The sequence below is a fragment of the Ochotona princeps genome, chromosome 1 (genome assembly GCF_030435755.1).
Source record: "Ochotona princeps isolate mOchPri1 chromosome 1, mOchPri1.hap1, whole genome shotgun sequence".
In the NCBI taxonomy this organism is placed as follows: Eukaryota; Metazoa; Chordata; class Mammalia; order Lagomorpha; family Ochotonidae; genus Ochotona; species Ochotona princeps.
Genome location: NC_080832.1, coordinates 24,717,002 through 24,739,583, shown reverse-complemented (window position 1 = coordinate 24,739,583; position 22,582 = coordinate 24,717,002). Strand labels below are relative to the sequence as shown.

General features: G+C 39.0%; 1 protein-coding gene across 1 annotated transcript in view; it reads right to left on the bottom strand.

Moving 5' to 3' along the window:
- Nucleotides 1-20,380, bottom strand: part of TXLNB (taxilin beta) — a 44,281-nt gene extending 23,901 nt beyond the window's left edge. The window contains exons 1-4 of the mRNA XM_058669008.1: nt 20,236-20,380; nt 17,601-18,053; nt 10,996-11,087; nt 3,429-3,599 (exon numbers count right to left, since the gene is read on the bottom strand). Of these exons, the coding sequence (XP_058524991.1) occupies nt 3,429-3,599; nt 10,996-11,087; nt 17,601-18,039 (702 nt within the window). The 5' untranslated portion in view covers nt 18,040-18,053; nt 20,236-20,380. The remainder of the gene's footprint in view (nt 1-3,428; nt 3,600-10,995; nt 11,088-17,600; nt 18,054-20,235) is intronic.
- Nucleotides 20,381-22,582: the final 2,202 nt, after the last annotated feature.

Here is a 22,582-nt window from a genome sequence, read left to right as displayed (position 1 = left end):
GAGACCTTGCACCCACGTGGGGGACCTGGAAGAAGCTTCTAGCTTCTGGTTGTGGATTGGTTCAGCCCTGGCTGTTAAGACCACTTGGGGAGTGAACCAGCAGATGGAAGACCTTTCTCTCTTTATCTCCTTCTCTCTGTAAATATGCCTTTCCGATAAAATAAATAAATTTTAAAATAAATAAGTATATTGAAATCATCTAAGGGAAAGGAGAACACTAAATAGAAAACAGAAATGACAGAAAATGAATCAAATGTTAGGTACATATCCCACCACAATAATTGCATCATATGTTAAGGGACTAGTACTCCAATCGAAAGGCAGACATTAAAATATTGAAATGAAGCAATGCCTGCCTAGATGCCATCTATAAGAATAACTTAAGGGCTACCATTGTGGCATAGAATGTAAAGTTGCTGCCTACAGTGCCAGTGTCCCATGTGGCTACCGGTTTGAATTCCAGCTTCATTTCCTACCAGATCCCTGTTAAAGACTTGGTAGGAAAAGTAGCAGAACAGGGTGTAAATGCTTCGGCCTTGTTACCCACATGAGAGACTTGGAAAAAGTTCCTGGCTCCTGGTGTTGACTTGGCCCACCCTGACTGTTGGGGTCATATGCGGAGTGAAACAGTGGACAGAAGATCTCTCCTTCTTCCTGTCTCTTCCTGTCTCTGTAATTCTGATTTCCAAATAAATAAATCTTTTAAAAATAATAATAATTTAAAGACTCAGATTGAATATTGTATCTTGCAAACAGTAAGAAAATTGGAATGGATTTGTATTGGATCTTGTTAACATCACAGAAAATTGTTCATGTCAAGTATTTTGGGATGATGAAATTGTTCATTCATCAAGGAAATATAACTAGTAAATGTATGAGCAAAATTATATCAATGCTTGAAAATACGTGAAGCATAAATGGATATAATTAAAAGTGGACAAATCTGCAGATAGGGTGTTTGAGACACAGATCCTCACCAGTTGATGAAATTCAGGAGAGATATTAATGATCTAAAGGTAGTTGTTATTTATGGGACTTTACACGCAACATCTGAGCAAATTTATTTGCAAGTAAACAGTATTATTATCAAGATAGGCCATAAAAATTAAACAATACTTTAAATAATTCATGGATCAAAGACAAATTCAACAGGGAAATTGGAAAATGTTTTGAATTTGAATCCTGATTTTGATATTTAAAATATGCATGATCTTGGACAGTTGATCTCTATTGCTAAATCTCAGTATTTGCTGCAATAAAGTGGGAGTATCAGCCCTGCTAGGGTTATTGAAGAGATTAACTGAAATAACTTGGAAAGCACTTAGCACTGGACTACTGGCATACTGATGGCACTTCATGTCATTGTCTGTTAGGTACCCCTACAGGATCTCGCCATTTCTATCGTCCTGTCTTTGAATGCTACTCAGAGATCATTTTGCATCATTCCTTGCTTGGAAAGTCACTGCCTCAGTTTTCATCCTAATTTTATTTTGATACCCTCTCTATAAACATTACTAAAAATCGCAAAGTTTATACTAACACAAAGAATTACTTGAATATGGGTCTTGAATTGACAGTGGTGCCCCCGTCTGCAAGTTTCTGGTGGTTCTTAATGCAACTGTGAGAAGGTGGCAGGTCCCTTTCTCCTTGAACTTGTCACTTGAGAGTTACTGTTCATTAACACTGGCCTTCCATTTCCCAAATATCAAAAAGGATTTGAATATTCCATTTTTCTTCCTAACTCAGTGTACAAACTCAACAATGCTTTTAATTCCTTTTTTTCCCCTGAAGTATCTCCTTTGAAGTATGTGTAATAATAGCTACTTCACAAGGCATGGAGTGATGGCTCAGCTGGGTAATCCTGCTCTTGCAAGTTGCAAAATCCCATGTGGGCACCAGTTCATGTCCCAGCTGCTCCACATCCCATCCAGATCCCTGCTTGTGGCCTTGGGAAAGCAACAGAAGATTTCCCAAGGCCTTGGGAATCTTGACTCACATTAGGAGACTGGAGAAAGCTCCCCGCTTCTGGCTTTTGATTGGCTCAGCCCCACCTGTTGAAGCCAATTTTGGAGTGAACCAAAAATTGGAAGATAGTTCCCTCCGTCTCTCCCTCTTTCTGTAAATCTGCCTTTCCAATAAAGATAAATAAATATTTTATAAAATAATAACTACCTGACAGGATATTGCTGCCAAAATTTTTAGTTGGAAAGGAAACTGCCAATGCAAATAGTATTTTTTCTATCTTCTTAAATATTTTGTGAGAGTTGAATATGGTGTGTGAATAAAAGATAGATTTGTAGAATGATAAATATTCTTTAATCTTTTAAATTTAAACGTCAACAGACAGAAGTCTCCTCCACTAGTTCACTCCTGAAGTGATATCAATGGCTGTGGCTGGGCCATTACTTAAATGGGATCCAGAAAGTAAATCCAAGTCCCACACGTGAGTAGCAGCAACCCATGTATTTGTGCTATCGCTGCCTGCCTCTTAGGGTGCGAGTTGGCAGGACTGTGGGATCAGAAACGGAGCTGGGACTCAAACCCAGAGAATCTGGTGTGGAATGCATGCATCCCAAGCGGTATCTTAACTGCTCGGCCCATGGCATAAAATGTGTGATGATATTTAACACAAAAAATCAGCAACTTCAAGTGAATTTCTTTCCCTTCAAACCATGACAATGAAAACTCAATTTGGAGATCTAGAGTGATAATCCCTGTTGCTCATGAACAATAGTCTCTTAGCCAAGTTAGTAAGTGTAGCTGGGAAGGCATACATGGAAGAATGGAAGGCCGAGTGCTTCACCATGCAGTATTATCCCTGCTTCTTGTCTTGTCAGATGGAGCTAGTGTCTATGTGTAATCAAATCAGCCACTGTGCCAGGGGCCTGTCCTATAATTAATGAAACCCATGCAGACTGAACGAAGTGATCAGTCTATTATTTTTACATTAAATAATTAAGTCTGAAGCACCTCAGTGTTTTTCAGTAGGTTTTTTTTTTCCAGATGACCATTGACATTTTGGCTCTCAGTCTTACTTTATCATGTCAATTAGTTTTGTGTCTATTATCTCATTTTCATGCAGAATGCATCGTAATATAAAAGCACTGAATTTTTACAAATATTTTATGAAGGGTAGAATCATGACATATCTTTTAAAAACATAATTATTAAAAGGTCAAAGTAACACTTAACATAATGAAGCTGATACAATTCCTACTTTATGAATGAGGAAACTAGCTCCAGGAAGCCAAATAACTGATTGAAGGTCACTAGCAAGTAAGTGGCAGGGTAGCATGTGAATCCGAGACCCTGATTCTACAACTCACATTCTTCCCACAAGTAGCAGGTCTTGGACAATTGATTTTGACCGCTGTATCTCAGTATTTTCTGCAAGAAAAGTGCTAATGCTGAACCCAGGTGACACGTACCTTCAGCGTCTTGTTGTGTCTCTGCAGCTCCCGGCACAGGCTCTCTAGTTTGCTTCGAGCAAGGATAGCTTTGCTGTGCTCACTCTGTAACTGGTCCTTTTCTTTCTGGATTTGAGCCTGTTTCTTTTGCAGGAGCTTTAACTTCTTTTGTTCAGTGCGATGTTCATCCAGCTAGAAACAAAGGTGCAAATGGGGAAGAAAATGGTAGGGATGTCTTAGGTTTTGAATTAAAAAAGAGCAAAACCTGAAGATTGCCCTGTGGTTGTTTTGGACAGCGTTTTACTATTATCTACTTCTCTGGAAGCAGTGAACATTACAGGCGTCACCTTCACACTACTTACAAAACAGTTTTTGAAACAACATCTCTAGGCTTTTCATCATCAGTATTATTATTAATCTCTTATCTTTTTAAGAAATATTTTTATTGAGGCTATCTCAGGAAAATATATTTCAATATCTATGCAGCCAATATAATAAAGGCATGTCACAGAATTTGTAAACTGCCAGAGTTAATGACACTGCCTTCCATGGTTGGAAGCCATGCGCTACACAGTGACTTCTTGGATTGCATCCAGTTTTCGTAATTCTTTCTCAAAGCAAGCATGTAGCACTGATGTGAAAAATCAGAGCGGCCAAGCAACTGATGTCCTCTGTGTAGTAAACAGAAGCTGAATCCTTTATATAATTTTAGGCTTTAAATGATGATTATTTGCATGTGGAAAAGAAGAAAAAAAATACCTCTCAGTTTCTTAAGCATTGGCAGATTTTCACAGGAGCATCAGAAATAGGTACTCTTCAACTCAGCAGCATGAATGGCAAATACCTGTCACTTTCCCTGCTCTCTTCCCACCCTACATTCCCTGAGGCTATGGTGAATCAATCCCGATGAGCTCTGGTATCTTCTTCCCACACTCCTTTGGCAGCCAGAACTAAAGTCAGAGAGGGTATGTAAAATAGGACCCTTAGCCTATGGAACTGTAACATGAAAAATAAAAAAATAAATAAGATCACTCACCAATGTCTCTTTCTTTTTAGGATGCTAATGTCTTGAGACAGATTTGCCGGACCAAGTGCATGACACTTAGTTGCATTTTAACATTAGATAAATAAATAATAACTTTTTTGGTGCAAGTGTATTCTAAATATCATTAGGGAGGCAATTTTACCCCCCAAAAAATGTTTTGCGTGAAATATAAATCTAACTGAGCATGCTGCATTTTGTATTTGCTAAATCTGATAACAGCTAGAACTGGTAGGGGTGGGATGAGTATCAACTTGCAGAAGCTACCAGAAAAGATTAGCAAATTCTGGGAGCCCTGCTCTCAGACCAGACATCAGTGGGTGACAGAGCCATTTCCCTTGCTGGTCTCAGCTCCCTAAGTGCTCAAATGGTGCCTAACTCAGACAGGTGCTGTTCCTGACAATTAATTGTTGATTAATGGAAAGACAAAGCCCTGGGCAGCCCCTGAATGTTCCCAATGCCTCACAGAGCCTGATGAAAATGAACACATATGCCACCTGAGCCATGATCTTTCCATAGTTTTCTGTTTTCCTAAATGCTAGTCTTTTCTAGGCTAGATAGGCAAGATTGTTGCACTCTCTTTGTTCGTGCTTTACTCCTTTCCTCCCTTGTGCCACACTGAAACAACCACCATAAATGTTTCTCAAATTTAAGCTAAGATTATGAATGTGCAGTATCCTACCATTATACTCAGGTGAATATTCAACTTATTAGTGGGGAATTAGCATTGGAGAAAAATATGCCCCATATTACTAAAAGTATTCATTGAAATTAACATTTTTTTGAAAATCAGTAGCATGGGCTTGGCAGTGTGGTCTAGTGGCTAAGGTCCTCGCCTTGATCCCATATGGCCGCTGGTTCTAATCCCGGCAGCTCCACTTCCTCTCTATCTCTCCTCCTCTCAGTATATCTGACTTTGTAATAAAAATAAAATAAATCTTTAAAAAAAAAAAAGAAAAGAAAATCAGTAGCATTCATAGTACATGTCTTATGCAAAACTTCCATTTATAGATGTGGTTCTATTTCATCCCATAGTTACTCACTAGAGGTGAAACTTCTGCTATAGTTGGGTTTTAAATGACTTGTCATTTCTTGAGATAAACAGATAAATAGATAGATCAAAGTATTACAATTGTGGTTTCAGTTTTTTCTTTTGAAGAATGAACTACATATAAAGTCTTTTCAACTGTGTTCAATTTGTTTTCAACTCACCAACCCGTTGGACTGGATGTTGTTGTTGTTGTTGTTGTTGGGGGGCTGTCCTACACATTGTAGGCCATTTAGCACCATTCCTGACCCCTACCCACAATATGTCAACAGTACTACCCAATTGTCACATCCACCAGTATCTCTAGAGTCAGGTCTATTGTCCTGTTGAGAACTAGCTAGCGCAGGTGATTCTGAGTGCCAGAAAGGGGATTCCCCATATATGTATTTTTTCTAAGCTGGAAGAGAGGTGGTTTCTGCCAGATCATGGAGTACTTCATGTCAGTTTAGTCCAAAATCATGCAAACTTAAAACTTGGCCAAGTTTATCTCGCTGTGTTTTAATTTTGCTCAAGGACATGAATGCATATCAATGCATGGAGCTTTTTAATGAAAACAAATTACAACTGAATTAACTTCAGTGAAACTGGCTTTTGTGGGTCAGGCATTTGTCTTAGCAGTTACGATACACATATTCCGTATTAGGGAGTCTGGGTTCGAAGTCCCAGTTCTGCTCCCAGTTCCAGCTTCCTGATGCTGTGTACCCTGGAAGGCAGCGGTGATGGCCCAAATAGTTGGAGCTCTCCAGCCTGTAGCAGGAGAACTGCACTGAGGTCTAAGCTTCTGGCTTTGATGCAACCCTAGTCACTGTGTAGGTGTTCGGCGGTGAGCCAGTGCATGGAAGCACTCTCTCTCTCTCTCTTTCTTGCTTTCTACATGTATGTGTTTGTTTGTGTTTCACATAAATTCATACCCTCATACATAAAAAAGGAGAGAAAAGTCTTTGAGAATTTGACTTAATGGTTTAACAATGTACTTAGGCAAAGTTCTTTTATGTGGCTCTGACAGGATTTTTATCTACATGTCTTTTGTTCCCTCTCCCCTTTTACCCACAGGTTAAAAAGGTAAAAGTAACTGAAAGTATTAAATTACAATAGTTTTAGTGATAAAATTGGAGGACATTTTCAAAAATAATCTCTCTCAGGCCATGAAGTAGCCTTATTTACTGATGAACTTGAACTCATTTATTAATGAATACAATGGCAGATAATATTACAGGATTCTACTGTATAAGGATTAACGAGCTGGAGTGGCAGTTTGATTCACAGCTTTGAATTCGATGACTTAGTCCATATTAACACTTAACATTTCAGGCATTTCATATTCTCAGATCCAAGCCAGTGAGCAAGGAAAAAGACTTTGGGTTTTAAGTGAAAAATGGAAATTCCCCATCATTTTTCCTTTCTAAGAAGGAAATGTAGTAGTTTGGGGCATGCTTCTCTTTTCCTGTTGACTTTTTTCAATGATCTTTTAGTTCTTAAAGTTTGTTACAAGAGATGATAGAATTGTCAGAATTATAGTAAGGATTGAATTGATAGGAATTCTGGAAGAATAACACTTCTGGGATCACTGTTTGGCTAGAGAGTGAGTAGGTCTGAGAAGTCCTCTGAGATTAGGCTCAAGTAATCCTGTTTCAGGGAGGGAACCTTAAGCGTACTAGAGAAAGGGTCCTTCTCCACTGTGTCCTGCTGGCCTCCTGTGCTATCCCAGAATGTTGCTTAGCCCAGCCAAAATGGAGCATGAATGGCATTGGTCTGAGGCCAGTTGAAGAATCAAACTAAAACTGATGTGGAAAACACCAAAAAGAGCAAAGTTGGATAGAAGAAAATGGAAAGATTAGAGTGGGATCCAGACAGTGGAGGGAAATATTGCTTTTGCCACCCAATTTATTGTATGGTATTGAATTGTTAATAGCCAATGCTGAACAAATTGAAATATATATATATATATATATATATAATTATATATATAAGTATATATGTAAGTATATATGGTATATATATAAGTATATATATATACTTTTGATGTATTTATATATACATATATAAGTATATAAATATATATAAGTATATATATAGTTATATATATGTATACATATTTGCTTTGTGTATTTTATTTCTGCAATTCCTTTGTAAAACAATATGGCCATAATGCTTAAAAACTAAAGCACCCACCTATTTGATTTAGTAACCTTACATATGGATCTTTTTCTTAAAATCGGATCCATACTGTTTTTTGTTTGTTTGCTTGCTTTTTTGGCTGTATCCCATGTGTTTTGATGTTTTTTATTTCAGTTTTGTTTATTCCAAATAATTTCATTTCTCTTGTTGATTTCATCATTGGCTCATGGATTACATGGTGGCATCATTTTTCCCAAGAGACTTTTGTGTTTCCTTTTTGTCACTCATGTGTTGGTTACTCAGTGGTGCATTTTTTTCATGGTTGTCACCGCCCCCAGCAGCAGCAACACTAAAACGATGTGGCAAACTCTTGAGGGTCTGGAAGAAGCCAGCAACTGGACCTCTCACTGCCAAAAGTAGCTGCGTTTAAAACCTTCTCTCCGCTGCACCTGTACCCATTGGTCTAAGCTTTCCTACCCGCTTCTTCTGCCACCCTTCCTTCCGTTTTCCACCACCCTTCTTCCCACATTTGTTCCCGTACTCTCTGCTTCATTCCCCAGTCTTTCTCCTCGTCGCCCCCCCAGTCTGTCTCCACGTGGCCTCTTAGTCTTTCTTCGTCCTGTCGTCTGTTCCGTCTGTCCGTCTGTCCCCTGTCGTCCTTGCCTAGCTTTTACTGGCTACTTTTATATAGTTCTCCACCAATCACTTCTCCCCGTGGGTCCACTTGGCGCTATCTGATAGGCCAGCAATTGCAGCGGGGGTATTAGCCTATCTCTGTGACTTCCTGTTTACCTGCTGGTGAGACCAGCTCCGCCTCTTGGCCCTGGGCCAGCCATCATCTTGCAACGGCCCCTCCCAGTCCCAGGAGTGGCTTTAGCACCCAGCTCCCCACACATGGTGCTGTAATTTGTTGTTGATGTTGTTGTTGTTGTTGTTGGTGTGGATGTTCTAACTCATACCAGTTGTTGACCTTGTTTCACGGCTTCTCAATTATGGAAATGTATAGTGATGGAGTACTTGGGTCTATCATCTACAGATGTGGGGCAATAATGGAACATGCATCCCTGCTTTCAGATGAAAGATGGATTCCCAATGAAACTGTTGGACATGTGTAGACAATGAGATGCTGGACTATCTGACTTTGTACCAACAATGTTGGGGTACACTTAAATAAGAGACTGATAGAATTATGATTCCTTATGAAGGACTACACATTGTAGTAAAATGGGCAAAATCTGCTGGGGGTGGGAGTTTGGGGAGGAATCCCAGCCTATATGAAATTGTACCACATAATTCAAAATTCAAAACAAATTTTAAATAAATGATTTCAAGAAAAAAAATCATAAAGAAAAAATAATTCTGACATGTGATATATACATTGTGGCAATATTTCATAAAGCAAAACAATGACAGAATGTTCTCAAATTAGTAAATCAGTAGATAGAGGCACTTAATGGAAAATGGCCCAAGTTTTACAAAATATATTCAGGAAGATATAAATCACATAGGAAAGTGCCTATCTTTTGCAACAAGAAAACTAGATATCTGCTTATCTATAAATATACATATATGCATATATCCTCTGATGGTGACTGTAATAAAACAGATTTCTCTATGCGAAGCAGAACTAGGAATGTGAACCCATAAAACAATGCTGGTGGTAGATATTTTTGTTTGTTCTGTGCATTCAGCATTCTTATATCATTATGGTGTGTTTTATGTGAATAAAAAGTATTGCTGGCAGTGTTAAGCAATCTGCCAGTCACTCTTGGCTTCAGAATTTGCTTGTGTCAATTGCATGACCATTCAGTATGACAGGATATCAAGGTAAAAGGCAAGAAAGAACAAAAAGGAATTATAGAACCTAAGTCAGAGTGAGAAACAAAGAAGACATGTCACTTACAAAGTTTTACTCCATTAGTAGGGATGAAGGGTTTATGGGCTGGAAACCCATTCAGTTGTAGAGGCCCTCTTTAAAAATGTCAGGAAAATTGGGTGCAAATACTTGGAGCTGTGGTTTAAGATTCTTTAGCCATAATGTAAACTACTGTGGTGGTGGTGGGGGTGGCACAGTTTAACCCACTGTCTAGAGGAGTTCTTTGGTTGTGTATGAGGTTAAATGTAATTTTTATGCCACTGCTAGGCCAAAGGAAATAATTGGAAATTCAGTAGATATATTTACTTCCTAATTTCTTGGGGGTGGGAGGTGAGAAGGGAGAGTGAGCAAGCTGCTACCTGATCACTACCCGTACCCCTGCAGCAGCCAGAGCTGGGCCAGACCAAAGCTGGAGATTAAAATCATTCCTTGCCTGCCATGCAAGCAGCAGGAACTCAAGGAAGACATCGCTGCTGCCTCCTGAAGTTGCCTTAGTGGGAAGCTGAATTGGGGAGCCGGAGCTAGGGATGGGTTCAGTCACTCTAACAGTGGGATGCTGGTGTCTAAACTGGCATATTAAGCATGAGGTTAAATGCCTTTTGCTGAAAAGTTTCTAAAGAAAAAAGCAGAAACAAGAGGCACACTGCCTATCTTTGTTAGAGAGGATGTCACATCTCAGTTGCGAGGCTGCATGATGGGGCTGCTGTTTTCACTTCGTCTTCCCATGAGCAGGTGCTTTTGAGAGTAAATTGAAACTTAGTGAGACCCAGCCCTCACTAAATGCTTTCCTTTTTCTCCTAGGGGTCAATTATAGAGTGCCTTGAGTGGGGGGATGGAGGATGAATGATGGGGGATGGGAGACGCGAATGTGGAACCCCCCTTCAAGTACTGTGATGGCTGAGAATAACTTTTCTTGATTTCTGTGGATCTAAAGTAGGAAGGTGATAGAGAGAACCTAGAGTCCGGCACAACACAATCCACTTTGAATACTTTGCCATCGTAGGGAAGGGAGAGAAAAATGTAGATAGAAGATGATTAAAACAGAAAAGAGCTGGACTCGAGGAGGAAGGGCCATGACCTGAGGGGTGGCACTGCTTCATTCCTCTACCTTCTTCGCTAGGAACCATTAAAAAACCTGGGCACAAGAACTGAAGGAAGGTTTTAAGATGGATGTGAACATATTTCTGCTTCATTGCAAAGCTGAAAAGACCTAAAAAAAATCCATGGTTTTTCATTGTTTCGTACTTTTCTCTGCCATCCCCAAAACTCTACACATAGTTGAAGATGAAATAGGCATAAGAAACCCTATTTCTTCCTTTTGCTGATACTTATAAGATTTTGTTTTTCTTGAAGACATTCTCTTTTTATGAATTCTAGTTTTGGCTTGTTTAAGGTAACCAACCATGGTCCACAGTGATGTATATGGAAGACTACCAGTCTCCTTTCCTCAACTCTAGCCAGATCCTGGGTCTTTGTGGCAAAAAGGGCTAATCCAAGATCTTACCAGTTCAGCATACTTCTTGAATAAAAACTCAAGCTTTTCTTCAGCTGTTTGCAACTTGTTCAGATGTTGCATTAGCAGGTTGGCTTCTTTGCCTTAGAAAAAGAATAAAAAATGCATTTTAAAAAGTGTTGAACTTGCAGTTAGGTGTTATGAGCTTGAATCTCAGATTTGACCACTGGTTAGTTACTTACTCACCTTTCCCAAGCCACTAACTGATTGGAACCTCAGATATCAGTTTTGAAGTGATTTGGTTTTTTTTTGCAGAGAGCCAGAAAGAGGAAAAAGGAAGTGCTATCCCTAAATGCTCACAGAGGCTGTGGCCTGTGGAATAAATTGCTGTCCTGAGCCATTGGTAAGCAATACCACCTTACTCCTACCAGCCATGTGCTGAAAGTTATTCCTTCAGCAACAGGTTGGAGTTAGGTTTGTCCGATTGTCCCTTCTCCCCTGTCTTTAGTGCAGGGAAAGTGGCCACATGAAGACCATTATCGTGACTTAAGAGTGACAACTCTTAGAGGCAAGGCAAGAGACTGAGTACAAATATGGTTTGGTTTTGGTCCAGGACTTAGCGAGAGTTTTTAGTCCATAGCACATGCTCAGTGAATGTCCATACTAGTAGAATAAAGAAGTGCCACCTGGCACAAACTGGTGTCATGTGAATCAAATGGATGCTTACCTGAAAACAAGTGTGTGATCAGCTAGAGGAAAGTGACATCTTGCTCTCTCCTAGGACATTTAATGCTGGCGTACTGCTCAGCATTAAAATAAAACATGACATGAACAGATGAGTGAGTCTAGCAGTTCTTTCTTCCTTCCCACTTAAGTGTATTCTCTCCTTTGTTTTCTGTAACCATGAGAGGAGGGTTTTGTTTTTAAAACCATACTTTCTGAGATCTCTTTCTGCTCTAATATTTTGTAAATTAATATGGAAGCTTAACATCCAGATACATCAATACATCTTCAAAGAATCACTTCTACCTTCAACAAAAAATGTGAGAAATTAGAGGCAGGCGTTTGCAGAATTCACAAATACTTGGCATTGGAGTTTTAAGATTTTAAACTTTGATTGGTTTTTCTTAGTCTAGGAAACTATGTGGGATAATCACAGGGGAGGATGATAGAGACTTGCTCATCCTCTAAGAATGGCTGTGATTACATCTCCATGGAAATGGGGTCATTTGGTGACAGTCAGACACAAGAGGAACTACTGAACTTCATCCAGGGACATTTTATCAGGAGGGAATCACTTGCCTTCTCCCCAGTGTGTCACTCCAAAGCAAGTATCATTTCTTCCCCCATTAAAATCCAGGGAAGGCATGAGGTAGGTATGTGGTCACCACACTGAAAAATGCTCAGTTTGAAAGGAAGCTACACAAATGTCAAACCAACTCTGCAGTAAGAACAACGATGTCATAAATTAAAAAAAAACAGCAATGTCGCATATGACTGTTTCACTGCAGTAGCTGTATTGGAGTATCAGTAAGTTATTTTTATACCAAGGAAATTCAAAATCTCAGATTAACACAACTAAACCAGCTGTAGAAATGTGGACTAGGATTTTTATTAAACTTTTAACATAGAGATGATTGTGTTTTCTAAGTCTGGGGTGGCAATTTATGCAGATTTTATAGGTCCAAAACTATGCTTTTTCTCCCTAAGATTATTTTTTTAGATCTTTGGGACTAAAATTGTTTCTTAAATACACGCTTTTATGCCTCTCTACTTCATTCCAGCTTTCCATGAGCTGTGACAGATGCTTAAAGCAGGAAAAGACTGTGAATGTCCCCTTTCTAACATTAGGTCTAGATTCATATTTCAGTGTTAATTTCACTTCACTTTTGTAATGTAACTTAAAGACAGTGATTGTGAGAAGGTAACTACTGAGTATCCATAGCTGTCTTCTAAGGAAAATAACATTCATGTAATTGGAGGCTGCAAAAAGTCATGTAGTTGACTCCACACTGGATTAAGGAGAGCAGAACTAGGTTTCTAGAACTAATTGCCATTGACTAGCTGAGTAATACTCTTTTTTTTTTTTAAAGATTTATTATTATTGGAAAGCCGGATATACAGAGAGGAGGAGAGACAGAGAGGAAGATCCTCCATCCGATGTTTCACTCCCGAAGTGAGCCGCAACGGGCCGATGCGCGCCAATCTGAAGCCGGGAACCAGGAACCTCTTCCGGGTCTCCCACATGGGTGCAGGGTCCCAAACCCTTGGGCCATCCTCAACTGCTTTCCCAGGCCACAAGCAGGGAGCTGGATGGGAAGTGGAGCTGTTGGGATTAGAACCGGCGCCCATATGGGATCCCGGGGCGTTCAAGGCGAGGACTTTAGCCACTAGGCCACGCCGCTGGGCCCTGAGTAATATTCTTTTACAAACTCTTCTTTGACCTGAGTTTCCTTGTCTACAAAATTAGTGACTTGACTAAATGGATTCTGAGTTCAGTCCAGTCTTTTAAGATTTGGTGATTTCATAGCTGAAATAGCTTTAGTCATTTTTACCCCAATATATGTAACAACATTGTTTGAATGGTATATTTCTCATTTGGGATGGGTTAGCCATTTTTTAGTTTATGAAGAATGTCTTACGCCTCGCTGTCATCTCTCATGGTCATGGCCTTTGTTGGTTTCGCTTGATTCTAATGTCTCTGTAGTTTTGAAACAGCTACCCTGCCTGTGTTTGTTGTCCCATTGTTTCCCCAGCTGGCTGGCATTTTAGCTTTTGTATTCTAATGACCTATTTGTGTTTGTACTTGGAACTTCACCCTCTCAGTTTTGGAGTGGACCTGGACTTCTTGTTAAATCAACCAATGATGGGTTTAACAAATTAGCAATAATAAAGGAGAAAAATATGAGGGAGAGCAGTAAAAACTTTGCTTACCATTTACCTGCCTTGGTCAGAAGAGAGTACCAATCATTTTGCCCAAGACATTTTCCTTTACCCTTCCATTTCTCCTTCAAATTCTCTTCTCTGTTCAAAAGGTGGCATAAGATCTAGCTTCTTGGTGAATCATGAACCTCTGAGCATCTCTTGCTTCTTGCTTCTATTGAAATCTTATGATGTCCTACCAAGTTCTGTAGAAAATTTAGCACCTTTTGTCAAAGCAACAGATTATCACCCTCTCAGAGTAACTAGAAATCAAATGAAAATGGGCGAACAAGCCATCTGGGAAAGTGAATGTTCCAAAGAAGACTGAGAGTAAGTGGGTGTGTGAAGTCATTTTAGACTACCAATGCCCTACTTAAGGGTATTTGGGAAGACAGAGCTAAAACTCACCTGTCACTGGAAAGACAAACATCCGAGAGCTGAGCTATTGTTAATACTCCTCAATCAATAAGTCACTAAGGTCTGCAAACCTCTGTTCCGTAATGTTAGTAATATCGGGTTTGCCTTAGCTTTCTTCATGCGTAATCTTGCAATCACATCATGCTTATTTTGGCAGGCTCTCACACTCCCTGGGCTTTAATTTCCATGTCTGTAAAATTAGAGGTTTGTTACATAGATTGTGAGCTCAGAATGTGGATCAGTTTTGTTTTTCTCCTAGACTTGGGCTTCAAACCTGTAATTTCCTATTCAGTCAGTTGCAACTAAATATCAGAAGGTATATGATATTTTATCATTTAATTTATTTTGTTGTGCTTATTGCTATGTGGTTGTGTAACTCACATAAGTTTGTCAAAGGAGTGGCTAATGATGAACTCAGGAGTCTGTAGGATGAGGGTGGAGAAGCAAAGGGATTGCTTTAGATGTTACTAAGATATGTCAAGGTGCTGTTTAAGCAAAATAAGTTTTTTAGCTTCTTTCAGTTCAGATGCTATTGGAAGATAACTCCACCAGCTAACTAGACTTGAAAATGCTCCTCCAGCTGGCCCAGTGGCTAGTGGTTTGACTGTGGGAGAACAGATAATATAGCAACTAGTGCCTGATAAAAACAGTCAAGATTCATCTTTGATCAAGCCTGGCTATATCTTCAGGTATAGGCTGAATGACTTATTAACATTCTACAAAAGTTCCGAACAGGTTCTAAAAGATGGCTACAATTTTTTCTTTTCTCCATGGGGGTGGAGGAAGCACTTTCTGAAGCCCCAGCACCATTCCTTCCCCAGTCAGTCTGTGTCATATGTCAAGGTTGTTTGGAGTGCATTGGCCACGCACTAGATCTGCCAGCTCTGAATCTCTGTGCACGGAAAAACAGAATTTTTTGACAAATTCTGAATCTAATGCACAGCTAAATTTGAAAACCTTTCATCTACAAAACAGTGCAGTGCCATTTAACTGGTCAGTAGCTAAGAAATTTCCTAAGGCCACTAGCTGAAAATGAAAATAAAGTTTAAGATAGTGGCAACATGCTTATCTTGGTCTAAAAGTATTGCTTTTAACTCATAATATTTGAAATAGTATCCTGTTTAGAAGACTATAATAATGATGTTGAGTGGGATGGTACAGAAAGGGTATCAGTCTACACATATGTAGCTAGAGTGGGCCTTCAAGGTGCCCTGATTCACAGCCATTAATTCTGTTCAGACACATGCAGCTGAAGTTTGGTAACATGTGAATAGTGGTAGAATTAGGGAACTGAAATTTTTTCTTATTCTAAAATAATCATTCTGATTATTTAGTAATTCTGATGTTAATGTGGGTTATGGCAGAACCTAAGGAAGAGAAAGTAGAAACTGAAATTTCTGAACTTTACCTCTGCTTTCTGTTTTTTCCTCTCAGTACAAATGGATATGTGAAAGTTTTACAGCAATAAAGCCAAATACCTTTGCTGGTTAAAATTGTTCACCTCTGGAATGAACAGTTTTAGTGTCTGGCAAAAAACTTAGCAATGTCTAATGCAAAAGGGCACATCTGAGATGTTTCCAGTAGAGAAGAAAGAAAATATTCCTGCAACACAGAGCAACTTCATAATGTTTCCCAATGTTTTAAAACTACTGCGATGATTTCGACCTTGCATTTTGTCATTTAAAAATATTTTAAATATGTTATGCGGGTTATTTTCATCTTTTCGGGGGGTTGGTCGAATGTGTTATTAGACTGTTTAATTGCATGTGGCAGTGGACGTTAGGCATCACAGAGACAGCCTCTTGTGAGTACAAGCATGCCTCTGGGCTCATGAGGGAGGAATTGTTTCCATGCGCACTTGCATTACTGCACCATCTTCCAGAATCAAGACGCGGTCACTGCTTCCATTATAGTCTCCTGCTAGTGTGTGGGCAGTTCCATAAACAAATGGTTGTTGCACAAAATTTAACAGAGAACTAAAGAGGGTGATGTGTACTCTACCCGGGCATGTGAGGCGAAGTATTACATGGGAGGTGGCATTTGTAGTGAGTATTTCAGTGACATTTTTAGAAGGACTTTCCTATGGGTAGTAACATACTTCACTCATAGCTATAAAAACATTCTTTTCCTTCTTTCCTAAATATTTTTGGTGTTACCAGTTCCCCATGTACTCTGAAAATTTGTCTTATGTTTGTTTTTGTGCCTGTACTTTATAACAATTAGTTTATGTGTCTCTCACTTAAAGTCGTGGTGTATTATCTTGTTTACCAGCACAATGTCTCATAAGGATTAGATATTAATAAATATTCATAATAAATATCTAGTATTAATAAGTATTATTGATCAAGTAATTATAGAACAAATAAATATTTTATGGGCTGTTGGTAATCTATAATTGATATTTTATCTGATGAGATGTGCTTACTCAAAAATATTATAGTGAACAGTTAATATAGTTGGCAATCATTATAGGAGTACCCTTTTCCTTTTAACAGTATGTTTAAGCTTCCTAGATTTGTTTCAAACTACTTTCCCACTGATTTATTCATTTGTTCATTCATCCTAACAATAAATATTAAACATTTCAAATATGCCACTAACTGTCCAAAGCAAGAGACATCCAGTAACATTCATATATACGCAGTGCATGTTCTTGCAATAAAAATATCTAGTGGGAAGACATATTGTCCAAATAATCACAAAATAAATGTGTTATTTCAAACGCTGCTAAGTGCTATGAAGATGTAGATCACAATGAAAACAAATTAAGACTTCCTTTGGGGCTGTGATGCTGTTTGATTTGTAAGCTAAATGATGGCTAGGAATCAAGTACCCCAAGGATGATTTGGGACTGACATTTTGAAATGGGTAGAGATTTTGAAGAAACTAGTACTGACTTTATGGGGTGTGGAGCATGGCATGTTTAAGGGACTGAAAAAATAAGATCACAGCTGTGACCAGCTGTGGAGTAGTATTGGTGTTTGTGGTAATAGGACAGTGCTTTGGAAGGGGATGTTAAGAGGTAGAATGGTGTTAGATAAAGCTGGGACTGGGTAGAATTAGACCATTAGTTCCTTGAAGAACACAGTAAGAATAGTAGTCTTTATCTTGAGGCAATGGGAAACAACTGGGGCAGACAGAAGGTGGGTAACATGTTGAAAACTTTACTTAAGCTGTTGCTGGGAACAAGGAAAGAGAGACTCTGGGACAACCCTGAGGGAGATAATAAGAGTATTCAAATATTAGATATGGCTTTTAGTAGAGTTTGGACAATAAAAAGAAAAAAAAAGGTCATATGTTAGAATGTAACTACTTACCTAATCCTTTTAGTATTTTCTTCTCCAGTTTTTGTTCTTTGTGGCTGATTGGCTCTTTAACTGTGGATGGCTCTCCAGAAGCAACAAGTTCTCTTTCAGCATCTTGGGCATTGTCTTCGCAGTCCCCGTCATCACTGTTGGGTGCTTCTGCATTCTCAGGGTGCTCTGTGGCCTCCAGAGGACCCTCTTTCCCAACTGTACTGGCAGCAGACCCATAGGTGCTTATGATGTCCTCCAGTTGCTGATTTAACTCTTCAGAGATGTCATGAGCCCCGTTTTCAGGGTGCACACTTGCCTCTTGTGCTGGGACTTGGAGTGGGGTTGCAGAATCCGAATCTTCTTGCGTTTGGAGGCCATTCTGCCTGGATGATGATGAGCTGTCCTCTGGTGGTACTGACTGTGCTTCTGCTGATAGCTGTTCAGTGTGATTAATCTCCATACTATGAGTGGTATCTAGTGGTAAGCATAGTTAGATTTTCTGTAGTTAACCAAGTTACATGAGCAAATTGATGGTAAGGTATACCCCAAATGATACCAACTAGTTATAGTTTCTAAGATAGACTGAATGTCCTTTCACAAATCATTGCTATTACAATTAGTAAGGCAGAAACAGTGGGAAGTCATATTTCCAAACTGAGTCATACTACTGTAATATTATTGGTTTTGGTTTTTAGTAGGATCCCTTATTATGAATATTAGCAAAATAATCAATGATGTTGCTTTTCACAACCATGTTTGTCATTTTACTTGGAAGAGCCATATGTTACCATTTTTATATGATTGTGCATAGATTCATAGGCATTGGAGCCATACAAGTATACACATTGCAAATGTTTAATTGTTAATGGTATTAATTTTATTTCAAAGCTAAAATATTTACTAAAATAACCAATGAACTTACTAAGATTATTCATAATAATAATTCTCTAAACTTTATGTAGACCCATAAGTCAAGAGTTGGTTAGTAGATATTTGGATATAAATGAATTATTCTAATGATTAAGGAAATATTTCGTGCATGTCTACTATTTTGTTTTTCCAAGATGAGAAACAAATTATTAACTGTCAGTCAGCAAAAGACTTTTTTTCTGAGACTCATTCTTAGCATTCTTTTTGCAATAAGACAGTGAAGAAAAGTGTGAAGAAAACCCAACCAGTGTGGACATAAAGTGATGTTTGTGATAGTAACTTCTTAAATTTCTATATAAAGACTGGGTTTCTTTTAGAAAAAAGCAAATAACCACTTTCTCTTTCAAGTCAATTAACTCTAGGAAAACATAGTAATTTTTGAGAAATCCCAAGTAAATGGGGAGAGAAAGAACAATTTAAATAACTGAAATATAGCACAAGAAATCGGGAGTAAGGGACAAAGCTGAGTCGAATGTTTCTGCCTATTGTAATTTCTAGATTTACAATCAATTTGGGTTAGTCCATTAAGTTCTGGTACATTTTATTGGCAAATGATAGTTAATGGTGACAGTGCTACTTAGCACCATAAAAAAAATGGCAAAATCTTCACTTCATCATTTACAGGTTTTGTTCATAATGGCCATGTGAAAAACACACTTGCTGTACCAACTGCATAATTTTCTGCCATTAATCTCAGTGCTGTAGATCTCCAATGTTTAGACACTAATAAGAATGGAAAATTCGCCATGTAGACATTGCCACCCATTTGTGGCTGTCACCAAGTGATCTTGAAGTTAGAGGGAAGTGCTTTTTTCCTTTCACCAATTTTAATTGACCATTTGCTTATCAGATTATGTATGCAGCAGCTTCATTGTCTTCATCATCGGAATTTCTTGATCCTGCTCTGTGCTTGTACGGCACACTCATCTATATATAACTGATGCTTCCTCTGAACTCAGACACATGGCACCTGCTGTCCAGCCAGAAGTTATTTTAAGCTATTCTAAAATGAGTCATGGCATTTAGCACATCATCGTTGAACATTCAAGAGAATACTTTTTAAATCAAGTAGAAAACAGTACGTATTTACTGATTTAAGCCCATATGTGGGGTTTAAAGTGTTGGGAAGTCCATCTCAGAATAAAATCAAACCTAAATGAAACCAATCTCCAACAGTGAATTTAAACTGAGTTTCTGTAGAAGTTTTTAGTGTGGTTAGTCAACATGCACATGTTTTATTTGTATTTCATTTATTCTTCATTCTTCAGATGTCACTATCATTGAGGTCTGTTTCACAGATATTCTTTAAACTCCTTTTCCAAATGGACTTTAAGGCAGAGTAACTCAATTAACATAAACCACAGGGCAACTCAGTTTCTAAAAGTAGACACAATACAAATCAACAAGTAAAAAGAAAAAAAGCTTTGCTGCATTTAAATGAATCCTTTTATAGAAATTATTTTTATGGCAAGCAGTTATTTCTGACTTTTATCTGGTGTGAGCTCTATTGTGTTTTCCTCCCCTCCTCGGAGAAAGTACATTTCCCTTGCCCTGGCAGTCCCAGTGGACTCTCACACATCCCTTCCCGAGCGACACATTTTAATTACAAATTCAGCAATGGAAAGTTCTTCAACAGTTCACTGGCAGTCTCAAAGTTGCAAGTTTCGAGCACCACAAACCACACCCTACATCTCACAGGGTTTGGGGGAGTGTTTGTCATACTTACCAGAAGGCAAGGAGCTTAAGCAGGAAAGAGAAAGGAAAGAAGCAGCAAGAAGCAAGGCAGAGCGGCAGCAACAGCAGGAGAAGGCGGGCAGGCTGTGTTCTTACACAGAGAGAGAAACCAAATACACACACACACACACACACACACACACACACACGCGCGCATTGGTGAAGGCAACAGCAGGGAGCAGGTGGGGGTGGGGAGAGGAGCCTCTTATGACACAGCAAGAGAGAAATCCATCCAAGATTCAATCGCCGTGGCCGGGGAAATAATTGAGGAAAGAGCAACAGCTGGCAGATCTTATCAGGATCTCCATGTTTTGTTCTTTTAAAAATTTGAACTCTGAGCAGATAATCCCTTTGCAAGTATGATTTTCACTGTTGTTCCTTCCGGCAGAGATTAGTAGAGCCACATTAATTCTAATACTGCCATCCCGGTGTTCCCAACTTTGCAGTAGAAAGGAAGTGACTTTTTGGAGCTGGGAGTCACATTCATGTGCTTGGTGACTAGGGTGCACTCAGACAGTCTTTCCCAGGTGGCTGTGCCGCAGCTCGGGTAAACCCTTAGGGAGGCAATCTATTTTATCCTCCCTCGTTAGAAATTTCTCACCTTCCAGAGCAACTTTTCCACTCCTTTGAAAACCAGGTATTCCTGAATCCTCCTCAGACAAAGAACCTTCTTCCCACGCACTGTGGAATACTCTCCGACATCTATTCCCCTTTCAGTTTGAACAATGCTTCCTACTTTTCCAAAGTAGATTCTTACAGGAGTTTCTGTTTTAGGGGACAGATTGGACAAAGTGGCACCCCTTGTAGCAGGCCGAATAATGTCACCCAAACTATGTGCCCTAATCCTTGTCGTTTTATGTAACTTGACATGGCAAAAAAGGATTTTGCGGTTGAGATTAAATCAAGGACCTTGTGATGGGGAGATGATTTGGGATTATTTGGATTGGTCTGGTGTAATCACAAGGGTTCTGGCAATTAAGAGAGTAAGGTGAGAGGATCAGGGTTAGAAAAGGTAATTGACGGCCAAACTAGACATCACATTGATTTGGGCAGTGAGCCAAGAAATTCAGGAGTTTCTAGAAAGTAGAAAAGCCAGGGAAATAGGTGCAGTCCTGCCACCCCTCCCCGCAAAATGTGATCCTTCTGGCATGTGGATTTTAGCTTAGTTTTGCTCATTTTGTATTTCTTTCTTGTCGAGCCACACAGTAATAAATTTGTGTTGCCTGTAAACTGTTGAATTTGTAGTAAATTGTTACAGAAGCAATAGGAACTTAAAACATTTCACCTTCAAGCTTTCTCCTACTCCTTGGTTCAGGGAAGGCATAAGTTATATATAGATGAGTGCTAACAAGTAGAGTTCAGGGAAAAGAAGTGTTGGTGATTTCAACAGTCAAACTTCATTACATCATGATAAGAAAATGGTGAACTAAAATTGATGAAAGCAAAAGTTTTTTTCTTTTAAAGTTAATATGCACTTGGTGATTGATACAGGTTGAGTATACTTAGTGATTTCTGATTCTGTACTTGCTGTATTCTGGATCTGATGTGGTAAACTGTCAGTAAATACAAGTAATGAGCCAGTGCATCTCAAATTTATACACCTTATTTTGGTGTGTAGCACAACAGCATCAATAATGTTGAAGTTAATCAAAAAGGAAAAAAAAATCTCACCATGATTGAACTAAGTTATTGTTTGGATAAATATATACAAATATAAAAACAGGTATGTTTCTTAGGCGCACAGTAATTATACAATATAAATTTAAAACGTATTACTTTAAAACTCCACAGAAGAGATTTTAGCTAGCGGCTAAAATCCTCGCCTTGCACGCACCAGGATCCCATATGGGCGACAGTTCTAATCCTGGCAGCCCTGCTTCCCATCCAGCTCCCTGCTTATATCCTGGGAAAGCAGTCGAGGATGGCTCAAAGCCTTGGGACCCTATACCCGTCCGGGAGACCCAGAAGAGGCTTCTGGCTCTTGGCTTCGGATCAGCACAGCTCCAGCTGTTGCAGTCTCTCGGGGAGTGAATCATCAGACGGAAGAGCTTCTCTGCCTCTCCTCCTCTCTGACTTTCCAACAAAAATAAAATAAAAAATTTTTAAAAGCTCCACAAAATTAGTAAATGCAATCAAATTACCATTATTACTTTTTATGGTTATGATGGTTTTACTGAATCCAAGCTGCAACTTGCACGTGAATTTTGGTCCTGACACTAGTTTTTATGAGTTTCTGTGTTCTTGTATAAGAAATGATCCAAGGTGCTGTGTGTTGCACAGTTGGTTAAGCCACTACGTGTGATGCCAGCCTTGCGCAATGGGTCCCAGGCATTGCACAT